At 39.7% G+C, this 16,856-nt stretch overlaps 1 protein-coding gene across 5 annotated transcripts in view; it reads right to left on the bottom strand.

Moving 5' to 3' along the window:
- Nucleotides 1–16,856, bottom strand: part of FARP1 (FERM, ARH/RhoGEF and pleckstrin domain protein 1) — a gene marked incomplete at both ends in the record, with an annotated part of 174,364 nt that overhangs the window by 28,661 nt on the left and 128,847 nt on the right. For 3 of the 5 annotated variants that reach the window (XM_080613338.1, XM_080613336.1, XM_080613334.1), the window contains 3 exons: nt 77–210; nt 2,388–2,477; nt 4,474–4,661. In XM_080613338.1, the coding sequence (XP_080469464.1) occupies nt 77–210; nt 2,388–2,477; nt 4,474–4,661 (412 nt within the window). Of the gene's footprint in view, nt 1–76; nt 211–2,387; nt 2,478–4,473; nt 4,665–16,856 lie in introns of all 5 variants that reach the window. The other 2 variants (XM_080613337.1, XM_080613335.1) reach the window with 1 other exon arrangement.

Here is a 16,856-nt window from a genome sequence, read left to right on the forward strand (position 1 = left end):
CAAGTTAGCCAAAAGGGAATGCAAAAACGCTCAACTGCATGAAATAACACAGCTAAACAACAAACAACAGTCTTACCACAGAGCAAGTCTCTGCTCAATTTCCTTGAGAAAACCAGCGTGAAATTTGTGCAAAGGTTCAAAGTTGGAGAAAATGAGATTTTTCAGTGTTTCGGGCATGCAATCCTCTTGACTCACTGCACTCTGAAACCACTACAAACAAAAAAGAAGCAAAATTATCAGGGGGTGAAATGCAGCAGGTATGATAATTTGCTGTCTTTATACACCTAACCCAGTAAGGACCTCATTTAGCTGGTGCTAGGAATACAACCCAGGCTACCCCTGGCACTCCTGCATGCTGAACTGGTACTCTTATCTGTGCTTAGTTATAAAAGAAATTCCCTTCCCCTTTGCCATCCCTCATCAAATTGTGAAAATTCTTTTCATGCCCAAACTGGCTGGTCAATACAAACTGAAGTTGCAAATGCTGTAGGTGCAAGAGAAAGTGTATTGCAACGCTTGCAAAAGTTCCAATAAAACACAAAAATATGCTCTGCTTTTTGCTAAGTTCTGTCTGAAACGCCTTTCACAGGAGTTGGTACAGTAAACACTCAAGCCCCTGCTGCTGTGTGCAGCTAGAGAACATCATGAACTTTGCAAAGTGAACAAGTAGAAGGATGGTACTTTGCTCTTGCAAAACAAGACAGTAGGAGCAGAAAATAGGAGGGTCAGTCCCTAATACTGTTAAGACTGAAACAGGTTCCTGCTCAGTTTTGCTCCATATTCTCTTTATTTCACCCTAAGAGACCTATGGGGGATGTAAAGTCATAGGACTAGATGTCTTGCCAAGGTGGCACAGTCTCTAATCTTCAACATGAAAACACTACTACCTCCTGGTTGCCCTGAGGGAATTCTAGCTATCTATGGTTGACTTGCAGCAGTGCCTAGAAGGCTGCTGGGACCACAGAAGGCTGTTACAGCAGTCTTGATTGCCACTGACTCAGCTGGAGCTGATCCAGAGATAAAGAGAGATCCCTCCCAAGCCTCCCTCTCCCTTGCTTTGTCTCTACACTGAGCAGAGCTGAGGTTGAAGAACTGCATGCTTACCAAATCGTGCATGACATTTGTTCCTTCTACCTTTCCTAATGACATTGGCTGCTCTCAGTGGCCTCCTGGGCCAGTCATCTGTGGAGCACAGCTGATGGGCCTGGTGATTAGCTAAGAGCCACTTGTATGCCTCTTGGTGGCAGAGCAAATACAAATTTGCCTACCACAAGAATAAAGACCAGGGTGGGAAATGAGGTTTAGTTCTGAAGAGCTAAAACTTTGTTTCTGCAGCCACTGAAGGGAATAGAAGATGAAAAAAGTATATCTACTGTTGAGACTGCAGCAATGACCACCGTCCCACAGAACCTGGCCTTTTCCCTTGCTACCCCAGCTTCACAGAAAGCCAAGGTAAATAGGCAGTGGGACCACAGCTGCCTGTAACAATCATGTTGCTCCAGCCCACACTGGCTATGTCTAAGCTGGCATCAGAGCAACTGCATCTGCCATGTGGGCTCCAGAAACAGATGAGAAGTTGGGAAGAAGGTGTCTCTCCCTGTTTCCCAGCTCGTACCAATGGAGACTTCTCTGCAGCATGTCCTCTTTACCACAACACTCAATGCAGGACATGGCCATGCACCTCACAGTTTCACACACTGGATTATTAAAGAGCTAGTTGATTTGGAGCTGGCAGCCCTGCTGAAATACCATGAGGGGTTTTGGATCCAGTGACCTTTTACAGACAATTATTATTTGAGGCCAAATCTTGCACACATTACACTTGGAAGTTAAACAAGACTGTTGGTGTGTGTGCAAAGAAGACACATATTTGCCTTGGTGATTTTAACAATCACACCCTGATCAGATGCTATGGATTAGTGACTCATTTAACAGACAGCTTCACTTACTGAAAAGTCAGAATCATTCAAATAGGTACTCCATGATATTTCACATTAAATGGAGAGCATTTAATCCAGCAGAAAACATTTACACGTCACCCTAGAGAGCTACTTCAGTTTTAAGAGAAGTCATTGAAAACCCACAGGCATTTTTAGTAATTACGACCACAAAGTATGAGAGCAAGAAAAAAAAACCTCAGCTGTGTCTCAAGTTCCTCAACCTAATATAGTTTTGTAGTGCATGTTACTAACCACATTGCAAATCTCTACCCTCTGCTTTTTGTGTTATTTCCTCCTGAGAGCTGTACTCCTGTGCGCTGCAGTGAGCACCTACAATGCAGAATATAAAAGTAGCATGGAACAGCTAAAATGTTAAATGGAGCAGATGAAATACTACTGCTGACTAGAGATTCACATGTTTCATGAGTAATGCTCAAGTAAACATACCGATGTGATGACTTCAAGGTCCTTCAGGTATGTTCGTTCTGTGGTCGCCACTTCTTTAGCAATGAAGTAAGCTTTCTCAGTTGGGAATCTCTGCAAATTGCAAACACATTAGGTTCTCATCTGCTTTTATGGAGCTGCTTTCTGTAGGAAAAAAACTGCAGACAACAATTGCCAAGAGAGTTACAAACTAGCGACCCTTGCTTGTGGTTACTGTGACTCATGCTTGAATGTTCCTAAGCCCTGAAAACAATCCTTCCTTGCAAACACAAGAGAACAAGCACTTTCTACGGGTTCTTGAAAGACTTTTTTTCTGCCAAGGTGACTTCTTCAGCTCTGGGATGCTGACATTCCTTTTAGATTATTCCACACATCCAGAGCAGGATGTATTCTTAAGAAATCCTTTGCAGGTTAAATAACCATTTGAATCAAATTTGACAAAATGACAATAACCACTGTCTGATTATTATAAATTTCATCATCATTCATTATTCTGGATAAGAATCCACAGTAAAAATACTCTTAAAAAAGTAAAATCTGTAAGCTTTTCCCATTGTGGCTTGACAATAGTGGGAAAGGGTTAGGGTCTTAGGGTAAATTACAGATTTCAAACTTCAGGAAAAAAACAAAACTAAAACAACATATCAAACAAAATCTTGCGTTACTCAAGAGGCAAAAGTTATAGATTCGCAGAATACCAGGTTGGAAGGTACTTCAAGAATCATCTTGTCCAACCTTTCTAGGCAAAGCATGACCTAGACTGGATGACCCTGTCCAGCTGGATCTTGCAAGTGGCAAGTGTTTGGGAATCCACCACTTCCCTGAGGAGATTATTCCAATGGCTGATTGTTGTCATAGTGAAAAATTGTCCTTGTGTCCAAGTGGCTTTGATCTCTTAATTCTGAAAGGTCAAAGGACCCCAACTGATCTGCTCTTTGTTGCTCAGGAAGCAAAGAGGAAGAGTAAAACACCCATTGATCTTTTGCTTCTGCATTTCCACCCTTAAGATCAATGATGCAGAGGATGCACTAGAAAGGGATGCAAAGTAGATTGTGGGTATTTCCTAGCCAGTATATAACCCCATAGGAACCAACATCAGCTGGTGTACACAGCTGTCATTGGCTGTTGTAACTTTGACTGACACAAAGAATCATGAGGCCGTTAACTGATTCTTGTTTATTTTTCTTCTCAAATTTCTCTCACTTGCTAACTCTGCACAGTGGGAAAAAGATCTTCCTTACACATGCTCCCATTTTCCAACAAAACCATCTGAGTTCCTACCCTCTTCCTCTTGAGATGCTCAGGCAACAGAAGAACAAGATCAACCCCCTTGCCTGGCAGTACAGCAGGGAGAAGCCAGCAGGCATCCAGAATAACCTGGCACAAACAGAATCACTTCTGTCTTCTAAAAGCAGTGTTGGATGGCTTTGCTGCAATGATGGGGCGGAGCCAAACTCTTCCTGCTGAACGCTTCAGGCTGTGGCTCAAAGAGAGTGTTTTCAACTCCTACAATCAAATGCTTTCAGTGGTGGTCCCACTAGAGACAGACTGTAAAGCCTGGGTTGGACACTCAGGCTCAACGCCGCGTCATTTCCCTCTGTCACCTGGATATTTTCTCTCCAATAACACACTGTTTTGTTACAACAAACTACCAAACTCCACTCCTTAAAAACAAGCTGGATTTATAGCAGACCCTGTCAAAATATGCTTTTAAAGTTCCAAGGACTGGCCCAGATTTATCTCACACTAAACTTAGGGACACAGAGCTACCTATCTTCTCTCTCCTGCTTAAAAAGGAGCTGGGGCCCTAATTACTTCATATCTGCTCAGAAGAATGAATCCAGGGCACTGAGCCCTCAGCTAAAGGAGTGCTGTGGTTCTGGCCTGACCTACTCCAAACTGTGAATTTGGTCTCAGGAGCACAGGGATGCTCTTGGACACACCGTGGCTAAGGACAGCAGATACCAAGTGACACAATTTGATTTATCTGTGTGAATCCTATAGCTGCAGGGGTCTAGATATTAGTCACTTCGACCAACAGCAGTAGCCACAACACAACATGGAGAAGAAACCCAAGGCTCTGCCTTACCTTTCTCTTGACCTCTTCCTCATCATCAGTCCTGATGCATGATGGGTCATTCAGCAAAGGGCTGATCAAGGGAGATGGCTGCTTGGCATCAGGGCTCAAGTTTGGAGATAAAGACATATTTGCTACCGATGGGCCTCCTTGGGAATTGATGGAGAGCTCTGAAAGGTGAGGGCTGCCAGTCAGAGAACCTGCTAAAAAAAGGGTAAAAGAGAAATCAGTTAGGACAAGTTTTCTCTAGAAAGTACCAAAAGGAATTACAACCTTAAGTTGCAGTATGTGAAATTTCACGATAAGACACAGCCATCAGGGTCCTCAAACTAGTTCAAATGGACTTGAAGCCAGAGGATGTGCATCCACTTGTATTAACCAAGGGACTGGAGCATTTTTTTAGCTGATAAAACTGGCTGAAATTAGTCTCTGTAGGGAAGGGATCAAGGCATACATGACTGGCTGCGATATTTACTGCTAAACATCAAATTAGTACCAAATTTTTCACTACTGTAATCCACTCTATGAAACAGAATAAATACAACAATAAGGGAGTCACTCTAGGAGTGCCATTCTTTCTAACAAAGTAGAACTGCAAAGACTCAAATCATTATTTCATATGGAGCTATAGGACACAAGTTAGAACAAAATTATCTAATGGAAGTCTAGAGAAAAAGAATCTATGACTTTCTACAGCAGTGTTGCTGCTAAAACCAGTCTGATCTAACATGAAAGAAGAAAACTACTAGTTCCCCAATTTCTACACACAACACAAGTATGTATATTATACCTTGTAGGTCTTTCCATGCTCCTCTGATTGTTTGGGATGGAAATGCTAGCATTACATTTACATAAGAAAAGCAATACTTTTAATGCACAAAGAATGACATCTTTAGATTATCACAGATATAAAGTCCCATTTAATTTTGGATTAAAAATATTAAAGAATCAGACAATTAATTACACTTCCATGGATTCATATACACTACATAAAATATAACTGAAATTAGCATTTTGTCTTCTGGGAGGCAGCCAGGCTACTGACTGCACAAAGGAAAGAGTTTGCCAAAAATGCCCAATGCTTTCCCAGTTATCCCCTCCTCCAAACCTCTGAAAATCTAAGCCTGTTTTAGAAGATGGATCTGTTATGTGGAAGAACATTTACAGTCTGTAGCATTTTGGCATCATACATCAAAATACAACCCAAAGAATGTGACAGGTTCCTGATTACCTCAGCTAATAGGCTGTCTAGGATTAAATGTAAACCACATACATTGCCATATATAATTACAGTCACACACATTTTACTATCATGTGTTTACGCCCTCCCTAGATTATGATAAGTGAGTGCTCCTGCTGCTACAACACAGCTGAGGTACTCTAGTATACACAGGCACCAATAAATGTAATTAGGCCAGTAGTAAAACCTATTTATTTTATGGAAGAACTCAATATTTATTCCTAGAACATGAATGCTTTTAAATTCCAAACCAGTTCATGTTTATATATCATTCCTTTGAGAAAGAGAAGGAAAAAAACAATACAGTTATCAGTTTATGTAATCATGACAGTTATGTAGCCTATTATAAATCAAAGTCAAAGCAGTACTTGTCTGAAATAAATGTCTGTATTATTACAGCTAGCAAGAAAGGATTTCCCAACAGTTTCACACTAAATCAATGTTCAGTGAAATTTGAGAAAATGCCACAGCTTGTTACACAAATGTCAATTTTATTGACACTAGCACACAACTGTATACAGTGTTTTCAAAAGAAATGGAATTCATCATTGAGAAATAGTGAAACAGATTAATAGCAAGGTTGTAAAGTTTAAAGTACTTAACTACATTACAAAAGACATAAGAAAAGTGGTATCACCTCAAACGTGGAAACAAAGAAATTCTGGCACTATGTCTGTCATACGACAGTGAATAAATGATTTGCACCTCTGTGAGAAGTTCACAGGCATTATAGTCTAGAAGTTAAGTAGCACCTATCTGTGGTAGATAGATATATTGACATATCTATCTACCTATTTATAATCCTAGATCTAACTTCTAATGTACTGGAATTTTTATCAGTACAACTCAAGTATTTCAAACTACAAAATATCAAATGGATAATGGATTAAAAAGATTTCCTAACCTACTCTTGGAAGACATGACTTCGGAAAAGTATTACGGAAAGTATCACAAAAAGTGTGCCTGGTGGCTCACAGCATTGAATATACACTCTGCTGATTAAAGACTTGCACATCAATACATCATTGACATTCTCAAAGTTATTTTGCAGCAAGTTGAAATGCTACATCCTCCTTTCTGGTATCAATATGAACATGAGCAGTGACCAAAGCCAATCACCACCACCTGCAAGCAAGAGCTTCAGTTATACCCCACCTGCCGATATGCTGAACAAGTGAAAATTAAAGCTAGGTATAACAAAGAGGCCTCAAAATGCTGTTACATTAGTACATTCTAGGGCTGAATTACAACCAACACATCCAAAAAGATTAACACATTGGATGTTGTTCTGGTAAACTTGGGGAAAAAACTTTGTTCTGCTGTGAGAAAGTAAGTCAGGCAGAAATGAAAATGGAAGGTCTTCTCTCCCCCATCACAAATCAGTCAGGACAAGTGTCATGCTGATAGATAGGTCATAGCAATGCTGCAAAGTGACATTCTCTTTTTATGGAGTTGAGGAACAAATAATGTGCATTAACCAAATGGTCTTCTCTCAGGGTTTCATCTGACCTCCTGCCATGCCATATATGCTCTACTCATCAACTGCATACTGCAGAATATAAGCAGAAGCAGAAGGGAGAAGACCAATCTTATTTAAAAGGTACTGAAATGTCTCGCATTTTACCCTAAAGCGTTCATTGACTGACAGGTAATTATTAGCAATGTCAGTTGCCAGATTCAAGTCGTACTGCACAAGACATTGGAGGCCTAAAAGGTTTGCACCTAGTAACATTGAATTGTCATTGCTTGTACAATTACAAGCAACTTATTTAGTTTCAGACTTGGGCCATCTTTCAAATATAATGGAGTCAGCTATATACACACAAACCAAGAGACAAGTACAAAAGGATGTTTACCAAAGGATTGCTTAAGGACATGCTAAAATTACATCCTTGTTGGAGTGGGTAGGAACTAAGCACATGCTTTAATTCTTATCTGAGCTTGGGATTAGGAAGAGAAACAAACAGTGGCTGATGACTGGCAAATAATGAGAATACACTTTACCATGGTATGGCAGATTAGCCCATCAATGCCAAAGTACCTGGAGCAGTCCTTAGTTCCACTGAGCTAGTTTACCCTCCAGGCACTGCGAAAGGTGCTGCAGTAGGGAAGGTGACAGAAAAAGTAAACCTTGACTGAAAGCTAACTTGAAAAAAAAAAAAAAAAGAAAAAGAGAACAACAATAGAATTTTACACGGCCATGAAACTATGGGTTATTGTCCTAACTTTACACGTGCCTCATCCCTCTCCATCAACATACGTGTTCCATGTGCTAAGTAAAATGAAGCCAGTGGCTAAAATCAAACACGTAATAGCTACGCCTCTGTCAAAACACAACATCCCAATTACTTGCTTCAATTTGGTGGAGTGCTGGAGTGGGGTGCCCAGCCAGAGAAGGGACAGGCTAAGCTCTGTGCCTGGCTGGCCAACCATGATCCATCCCACTAGCACTATGTGCTTTACTCTAGGCTTGCACCATGCACAGATGCTAACCCATAGGAACCCGTGCTGAGGTTGGTGCCTATGGAGCCTTGGGCTGCCTGAGCTATACTGCTTTAAAACACAGGTAGTACCAGGAAAAAAAGAGTTCAAATCAATATTTTTCAGTTGATGAAGAAAGTCAATTCAAATCATAGGTGAGCTGAACTGCCTGCTGCTTTGCTGATTACATTGACAGCATAAGACGATCTGAAATCCCTGGCTGAAGACTTTGACTTAACATGGGTGGACTCCCCTCTTTGTCACAAAGACAAATGGGACTCTGTATCTTGAAGATACTCCTCCTCTATGCCTTTTCTCCTGAAACTGCTGAATAACAAACTACAGACACTTAGTGTTCTGCATCTGCTTCAAAAGTTCCTATTCCCTACACACTGTTTTAACAGTGAGGAAGTGTACAGCAGTGTTAAGATGCTCCTGAGTATGTGCCTCCTCTAGAGTCCCAAGAAGTAAAAATGACTCAATTATGGGAACTGAGAGGAAGCATCAACCATTGCTGAAGGTGACTGAGATTCTGCTGGAAAACTCCATGTACAGCTACAGTGCTCACTAACTCAACTGTTCAGGTTTATGTTGCTCTTAAGGTTTATAGGTTTATTATTAGAAATTTAAATGTGTTAAGAGCCAGAAAAGCACCCTTCTTAATACCTGGAATGCTGCAGGGCTTGTTCTCTCTTAAGCCTGCTCCACAGCCTGCTTTGCAGTCAGGGGAAGCTTGTGACATCCAGATTCCTGTTACTCTGTTTTAATGGCAGATCAGTGTTTTCTAAACTCCAGTCTGAAAGACGAAACCCAAGTTGTTGCCCCTTTGTCTTGCATTACTGAGCATACCACTTATGACGGATCTTTAATAGGAAAGTATGTGACAGAGCTGCCGCTGCTGTGACCACACAGGTCTAGCTTAATTTTCCATAGTCACAGCGGTCGCATGGCTCTAATTTTTAGCTAAAAAGTTTTGGTCAGAGAAAGATGTATAGTACAAAAAGACATGGGGGACAGATAGCACCAGATGAAGTGGCAGGAATTTTCATATGCACTTCACCAGTGACTGAAGTACCTTAGATTGGAGAAGAGTGTCTATCCCTTCTCTCCCCAGCTGTGAACCAGGCACAGCTGTGCTGCTGACCTAACAGAGTTATTGGATGAAGATTCTGCATTGCTCTCCCACAATACAAGAACAAAATCCACTGACTGCCATGAAAAATTGAGGGGGACTATTTCATCAAGCTGCACACTTCCCCATTATACAGAACAAGCTGGAGTGCTGGATACAGATTGTTAAAATTAAAGATCTTGAAAAGTAATTATACATCAGCCATAAATTTACGTACAAATACCCCTGTACGCAGTACCAAAGAATCTGAGGAAGGACAGAATTCAAAACAAGTCGGGAAGAGAGTTTCATGTCACACATAACCAGTAACTCTGCCTGGCTTGAAGAGGCACATGACAGGGAGAAAGGTTTGTATTTGACTTCACAGCTTCAAAATGCATGCCTATGCCAGGAGTGGCAGTAATTTGGGAGAATGGTGCACCCTCTCAACGAACCAATTCCCTCATATTTAGGACAAAGCATCAGCCAGCAAATGGACAGAACAATTAAACCAGTGACAGTTTTACAGCAAAATACCGGTTAGAATGAGTAAAAGCCTTCAGTACAGGTAAAACTAAAAATGATAATTAAAAAAATTAATTCCATGCATACACAGTTAAATGGCTTGACATGCTTATAGTCTCATCAAGCTTGGTGTTGGTTTAGTAGCCAGCAACCTCTCCAGTTGGTAAAGGTCCATGCTTTATTGGTATACTGCAGTTTTAGACAGTGGTGAGTGTGAAATCAGACAGTAACTGCTGTCAGCCTACATCAGGGTATACTTGCATCTTAAGAACAAAGACTGAACCATACAGCCTGGGAAGAATACAAGGTCACTGGGCATCAGTTCTTTGTCTAGCCTTGATCCTTCCAGACAGAAATAGAACAACCTATAGAAGGATTCCCTGATGCACCCAGAGTTAGGGCTGGTTTGCTTTTGTTTGTTTGTCTTTAAACCAACTTGAAATAGTGCTACAAAAGAACTGAAAATGTTCAGCCCCCATGTAAGCTTATGCCACAGATACTGTCCATTTCATCAAGACATCTCCCCAAGACTGCAGTGATCCTGCTTACATGAGCTATGGCAGACAGACTCCATCATCACTGGGTGCAGACTTCATTAGGAAATGAAGCGCAATCTGGCTGTGCTCAATGGAGCTCAAATGCCCAGGAAAACAGACCTTCTCCCCGCTCCCTCCACTCTTCTGCTCCTAAACAATGTGTTGTTTCTGAATTTGAGACTCACAACCTGGTGGGGGTTTTCTCCAGTTCTGAGGTGAGGAGTGCTCTATAAGACAGGATTACTGTAATAAGAGGAATTAGGTACTCCTGATACAAACAGGTATTTCTGCAGTAAAAGGACATTGAGACAGTGCTCCAAACAATGCAAGAAACGGAAGATACACCATGCTTTGAGGATAGACAGAACATTGAAAAGGCTTTTTCTCCCAGAGAGGTACATGCTGACAAAACAGTGCATACAATGAAACAAAAAATGTTTCTCTTTAAAAGGTATTAAACAAATGACAAAAATGAGAATGAAGTCCCCAGCATTTTCAATTTTAAAAATTAATTTTAACTACTGAGATTTATTTAAAAAAATCTATGCATGTGCACACACAGAAATCAGGAAAGGGCTGGATAAGTGAAACACTGCCAAGCTTATGAACTTTGTTAGTGGGCCCAGGTGAGTTTCTTAGCAGGAAAAGGGAAAAATATTGATTCAGCTAATCAAAGATTTTTAAGTGCTTTATGGAAAAGCAACAGTCATGAGCTCTAACATTCACTGAACTGAACAGAAAGACCTACCTCTGATCTTGCTGTAAACCGTCAAAGGAAAAAACCTGTTTTCTTCTCAGAACAGGATTTGCAGCATTTTAAAGCAAGCATCTAATCTAATTTTACAAGCCTGAAAGCTCTTGAATAAGAAAGCATTCATTTTCTTTCAACCTTCCATACTCAGTCCATGACAGATGTATCATTACTGTCTTTACAGTTTATTTTTATCAGTAGGAACTCTGGGATTTTATGGCTCTCAGGAGCCAAAACTTTACCAAAACCCCATCAATTAAAATTATACCCTAAAACTCTAATGATTCTAGAGCAAACTAAGTATTTACCATCATGTCATGTAGATTCATGATTCTAAGGTCTTTACCCCCTTACTGTAATAACACCATCTCTTATTGTGAAAAACATGCCTATGAATACACAGCTCAGCCAGGCACACAGGCTTTCCAGATCTCTTAACATTTAAAACTAAGTGCTCACTGCTTTTAATGACAAACAAGATAAAACAAGCTTATTCTACACGCTCTTTATAGATCACAGAATTAGAACAGAAGACAAAATACTCTATAAAGAACTGCTACATGTCACTCAAACTAGGCTTCTTATTCATATAAAGCCTTTGAGTTTTAAGTAGAAATTCTGCATTTTAAAATGTCAATGACACCACACAGCCTACCACACGGAGGAATGCAGAAGATGCCTTTGCTCAGGATCCACACGTTGCACAAGAATTATTTTCCTTATAAGTAAATAAGATACGTGCCCTTGTCTAGGCTTATTTCAGCAACCAAAGAAGTTACTGAAATAGAGGTGGAAAGATTTTGTAAATTCTGATTTCCCAAGATTTAAACTTCCTTCCTTTCTAGAAACTGACAGCATGGCCAAAATTTTCACCTAAAGCAGCTTGACTGAAACCAGAGTCTGCTGCTACCCACATTTGAGAAAGGTCACATATCACTCTAATCTTTGGTGCCTCCTGATGTTAACACTGTGCATCAGACACAAAACCCCAAAACCTTCATCATCAAGTAGGAGACACCAACAAACAACTGGGTTTCTGACAAAAGGACTGTTGTCCTACCATTTGTGTCTCACAGCAGGTAACAGAAGAAAGGTGTACATATAAGAAACTGTTCCAGAAGATTTGCTTTCCTTCCTATATTTAGGGTCTCTCTTATTTGGTATGGAGAAGAGGATTGATCCCCTAATTGAAGAGGAAAGAGGCACGCTAAAATGTACAGAAAATGCCTTAAGAAACTACACCGTTCAGAGAGAGAAGCATTACTGGAAGACTAAAATAGACTTCAGCTTCCTTCACTTTATACATGCCTGAACAGAGAACCTTGCCCCTTCACACTCACAGCCCTTCCAGCCAATACAAACCTCACTGATGAATGAAGTGGATCTCCAGTGGTCCACATCCGTGTCCACAAAAGTAAGTGATAGCCAACTCCTTCTCACACATGTGGAGGTCAGGAAAAAAAGTTGGACTATTAATTCGTTTTTCATCATTAGAAGTTAAATTGCAGCAATTAAAATTTCATTCTAAAGTCACCTCTGACAGCAGCCTAATGCCTCATTATGACAAATAAGTCTCTTTAAACAAACATGGTATTTGACAGAATTTATAGATCAGACATCCTTTCTTCTGCTGAACAACTGTTCCAGAAATAGCCACAATTCATGCTAATTGCACATAAATCATACTGATGAGATCGGAATCACTGTTATCAATATTCAAAATCAGGTCTACTACCAGAGCTCAACTGACCAACACAATTTTTGCTCTCCGAGTACCCTAAGGAACTACTGGGGCTTTAAACTCTCAGGAAAAGGGTGAAAAGCAACCTATGCCAAAGGGAACTGTAAATAAATAAGGCTAGACATTTTCAGTGTGCTTAAGGCATTTCCTGTTCTCTTTTCCTTTGTCTTCCCAACCCTGAAGCCCTCCAGAAGAAACTTCAATTATGGAGATAATACGTGTGCGTTTATTGTGGGACAGAAGACAACAGAATTTAAAACATTTCTGCTTCTTTAGTGAAGAAAAGGAGAAGCTATAAACAGGTCTTAGCTCTGTCTAACCCATTTTCCATTTGACTTTCTCTGGTCACCACCAAATAATTGCATGTACATCTGTACATGCAATCTGTACTTGCATAAGAGGCCAGATAGGAACTTCTGGTGTGAATGTTACTGCTTCAGAATGAACACAGCTGCTTCAACTAATAAAAGCTGCTCCAAAAACATCTGTGCAAACAGAAACCAGCCCTACAAATATTCAAGGGAAAAAATAGAGGTCCTAAATCACCCTGGTCTAATAATACTCTGCCCCCTACCTGAACAAATTTGCAAACCACTGTTTTTTCACTGTTTTCTAAGTTCTAATGATTAGGTTCAGCATCACTAATGCTCCTGTCAAGAAAATTCTGTCTGATTTTGCATGACCTTTAATCTTGAAGCAAACTGGTAGATTGATTTAATTTTTCAAATTATTATCATGCAACTCTTTGATTATGCTTGGGCAACATGGTCTAGTGTGAGGTGTCCCTGCCCATGGCACTGGGGTTAGAATTAGATGATCTTAAGGTCCTTTCCAACCATCCTATGATTCTGTGCTCATCTATCTACTCTAGAACTGATCTCAGCTCCCTCTAGCTCACATAATGTACACTCAAATACAGCAAACCTAAAAACCTTCAGTTACATGTTTACATTTTTCAGCTACAGAAATGTCTCTTCCCGTTTTTCTTCAATATAATTTGTATATAGTGTGCAGTGCAATGGTTAATGGGATCATCTTGAGAGAACACCCCTCTCCACCATGCACAAGGATTATGCTTGCTAGAGGACATGGTCTTAAATTGAAAACAATGTAGTCTAGGCCATTCAGATATCAATTACTTAAATCTCCATACCTGCAATATCCTATGTACTTCCTAGCCCTTACATAAACTTGCCACTATCCACATTTCCTTCATCTAGCCAAATTTATTCCCAAATTTTACATCTCAGGTCACTGAGGAAAACTAGATTCTAGGAAAGGCTGATTTGAAAAACAAAACCCCTCCATGAGAAGATCCCAACAGGACATAGCAAGTTCCAGCTGCTGCATTGGAAGAAACTTAGAATTGTCTGACACAACTTTTCTACTGTCATTGCAGAGTATGACTGAACGTCATCAGGTGGTTGGAAGAGCAAAGAAAGAATCAGAGTGCCTTTTATTTATAGACTAACTACACCTACACATTATCTTGGGACAAACTCATAAAGTGTTTTTGCAACTAGTTTCCACATTCATTCAACTACACGGATAGAGCTGGTTCAGTATAATGATAAGCCATCTGGGCAGTCCAGCAACAGTCTTCCTCCACATTCTCTGTAAAGACAGGAGATGGGCAGCTTAGGACTACTCATCCACAGCAGATGTAGCTGCTTGATCTTGCTGGTATTCAGCTCCCTCATTTGTAGCAACTGCCTAAGGATATCTGGGCATTGATGAGTATGGGATTTAAAAGTTAATTATTGAGAATAAAAGATTTAGAACAGTGAATCAGAAGTACTATCAGCCACACTCCAAAATCTACTGGAATTGGTGTAAGAATCAAATCTTTTACTTAGTGTATAACTATCTCTGTTACACTTGAGACACAGGTATGCTTAGACCACTGCTGTTGACCCGTGTATGTAGATTAATCAATGCTTGCAATGACTAAGTTGAAATGACTGGCTCCTCTTCCCATCTCACCCGTAGTCCATTGTGAACCATCTCATCTGTAGTCCTCCCCCAAAGGTTTCTGTTCTTTCCTGCAAGGTCCTTCTATATTTGTCCCACAGAAACAAACTACCAGATGGGTTCTAAGGGACCTGATCCTATGTGAAAACATCAGTTTAAAACTGCTCTCTCACAATTCTTGGCAAGCGCTCAGATATGAACCACATGTCTGGTGGAGGAATTTGGCCCACAGATTGTTTTTAATTAAATGCTTGTCAACTGATATTAAACGGAACTTCAGTGGCATAAGAATGCTGCAGAAATGATTCATCCTCAATGAAATTATTTCCTATGTAATTTACAAACTTCATTTCTTCAAACTGGAAGAATTTCATATGTGTTGAAACAACAACTACTTAAACAGTTAAAGTTGAAAAAATGCCAGATGACAGGAAACAGCCAGAGAAAAATCCTCATATTTCATTTTTGAGGATAGTATTCAAATGGGAAAATAATAAAAGCTGTTGAGGTACTTCATTAGACACTAGGCTAACTCCAGCTACCAGCAAGTCTGTTCTCATAAAATTATAAATCCATTATTCTTGTAGGCATATGAAACAAAAAATCAGGCCTGAAAACAGTATCTGAAAGGATGCAAAATAATAAACAACACTTTCATATTCACTTAAATCCAAACAATATGAAACCTATTCACTTTTCCTAAGTAGAAGAAATGACTGCAAATCCTTTTTGCTGAAAATCCATTATCTGAACTGTAATTTTACTGGCTAACAAAGCAATTAAGCCATCTGTCCAGACTGTTAGTACCTTACTATATAACTACTGATACTTTTGCTACACAGGCAGCAAAAAAAACTCCCAAACAAATCAAAAGAAGACTAATGCACCCACTCCTCAACCTCATGCTATCTGTCAATGCAGGCTTCAACTACTTATATTTCATCTTAAATATTGAGAAGCTCAAGGCAATTATTTTACAGCTATACTAAATCCAAAACACAAACCATCTTCTTTTAGAATAATATACAAGTAAGCTTACCCCTAATTATCAATCTCGCTGTTTCTTGATTCATGCTTTAAACTACAGGAACAAACGAGAGCATTCCCTCTCACGAGAGCATATCACTGCCTAAAGAGAGGCTTTACATCTTCCAGTTCAAAAATGAGGTATCTAATCTTTAAAAAAGCTAACACACTAAAGGAGATGAGCAGGTTAGATCTTATATTTACACAAAGATATATTTTACTGCAAAAAACTAAGGTATATAACAAGACATGCTTAACTACCGTAGGTATCTTTTTAAATATCCTTCACTCAGATTAAACTCTTCAAGTGTGCATAGACCAAGGCAGTAGAAAAATTAAAAAGAATTCTTATTTTATTATTTTTGTAAAAACAATCTTCAAAATTTTATATGGCCTAGATTTACGAATTCCTGTAACTTACTCATCAGTACTTATGTGGGAAGACTATTATTGCTGCACGCATGCACTGCATGATGCAGATCACTGCAAGCAACTTGCATTTCAGTCAGTGCTGCTGTTCATCACTTACAATTCACAGATTCAGTTCCACTCCCCCACAAGAAAAATATATGAAAGTTGAAATTAAGGCCAGTGTTACAGAGCACATCTTGTCTCCCAGCTCTAATAACTGCAGGACACTTTCTATACAGGACACCTTTTATCTGGATTTCCTTAATTAACTCAAGAAACTATAATCAGATTTTATTAGGATACAGCTTTAATTCTCAATACTTTGAGCACGTGAATTTGAAGTTTACAAAGAATTATTCACTCTGTCTTTCTGCACATGGGCCAAAATCTCACTACACTATGTACAGTAAAGCCTGGACCACAGTTAGTGCCATCTTTCTGTGCCAGGGGATGAAAAATTTATGAGGTGGCACTGTAAAAAAAAAAATTGCCTACGACAGACTAATTGGATCCTGTACAGAGAAAGACTTTTCATGATCAAAGAAAAAATAAAATTAAACAGCCACCATTTCAAAACCCCCACCAAAAATCACTCACCACAA

This window comes from Psittacula echo, assembly GCF_963264785.1.
Source record: "Psittacula echo genome assembly, chromosome: 3".
Lineage (NCBI taxonomy): Eukaryota > Metazoa > Chordata > Aves > Psittaciformes > Psittacidae > Psittacula > Psittacula echo.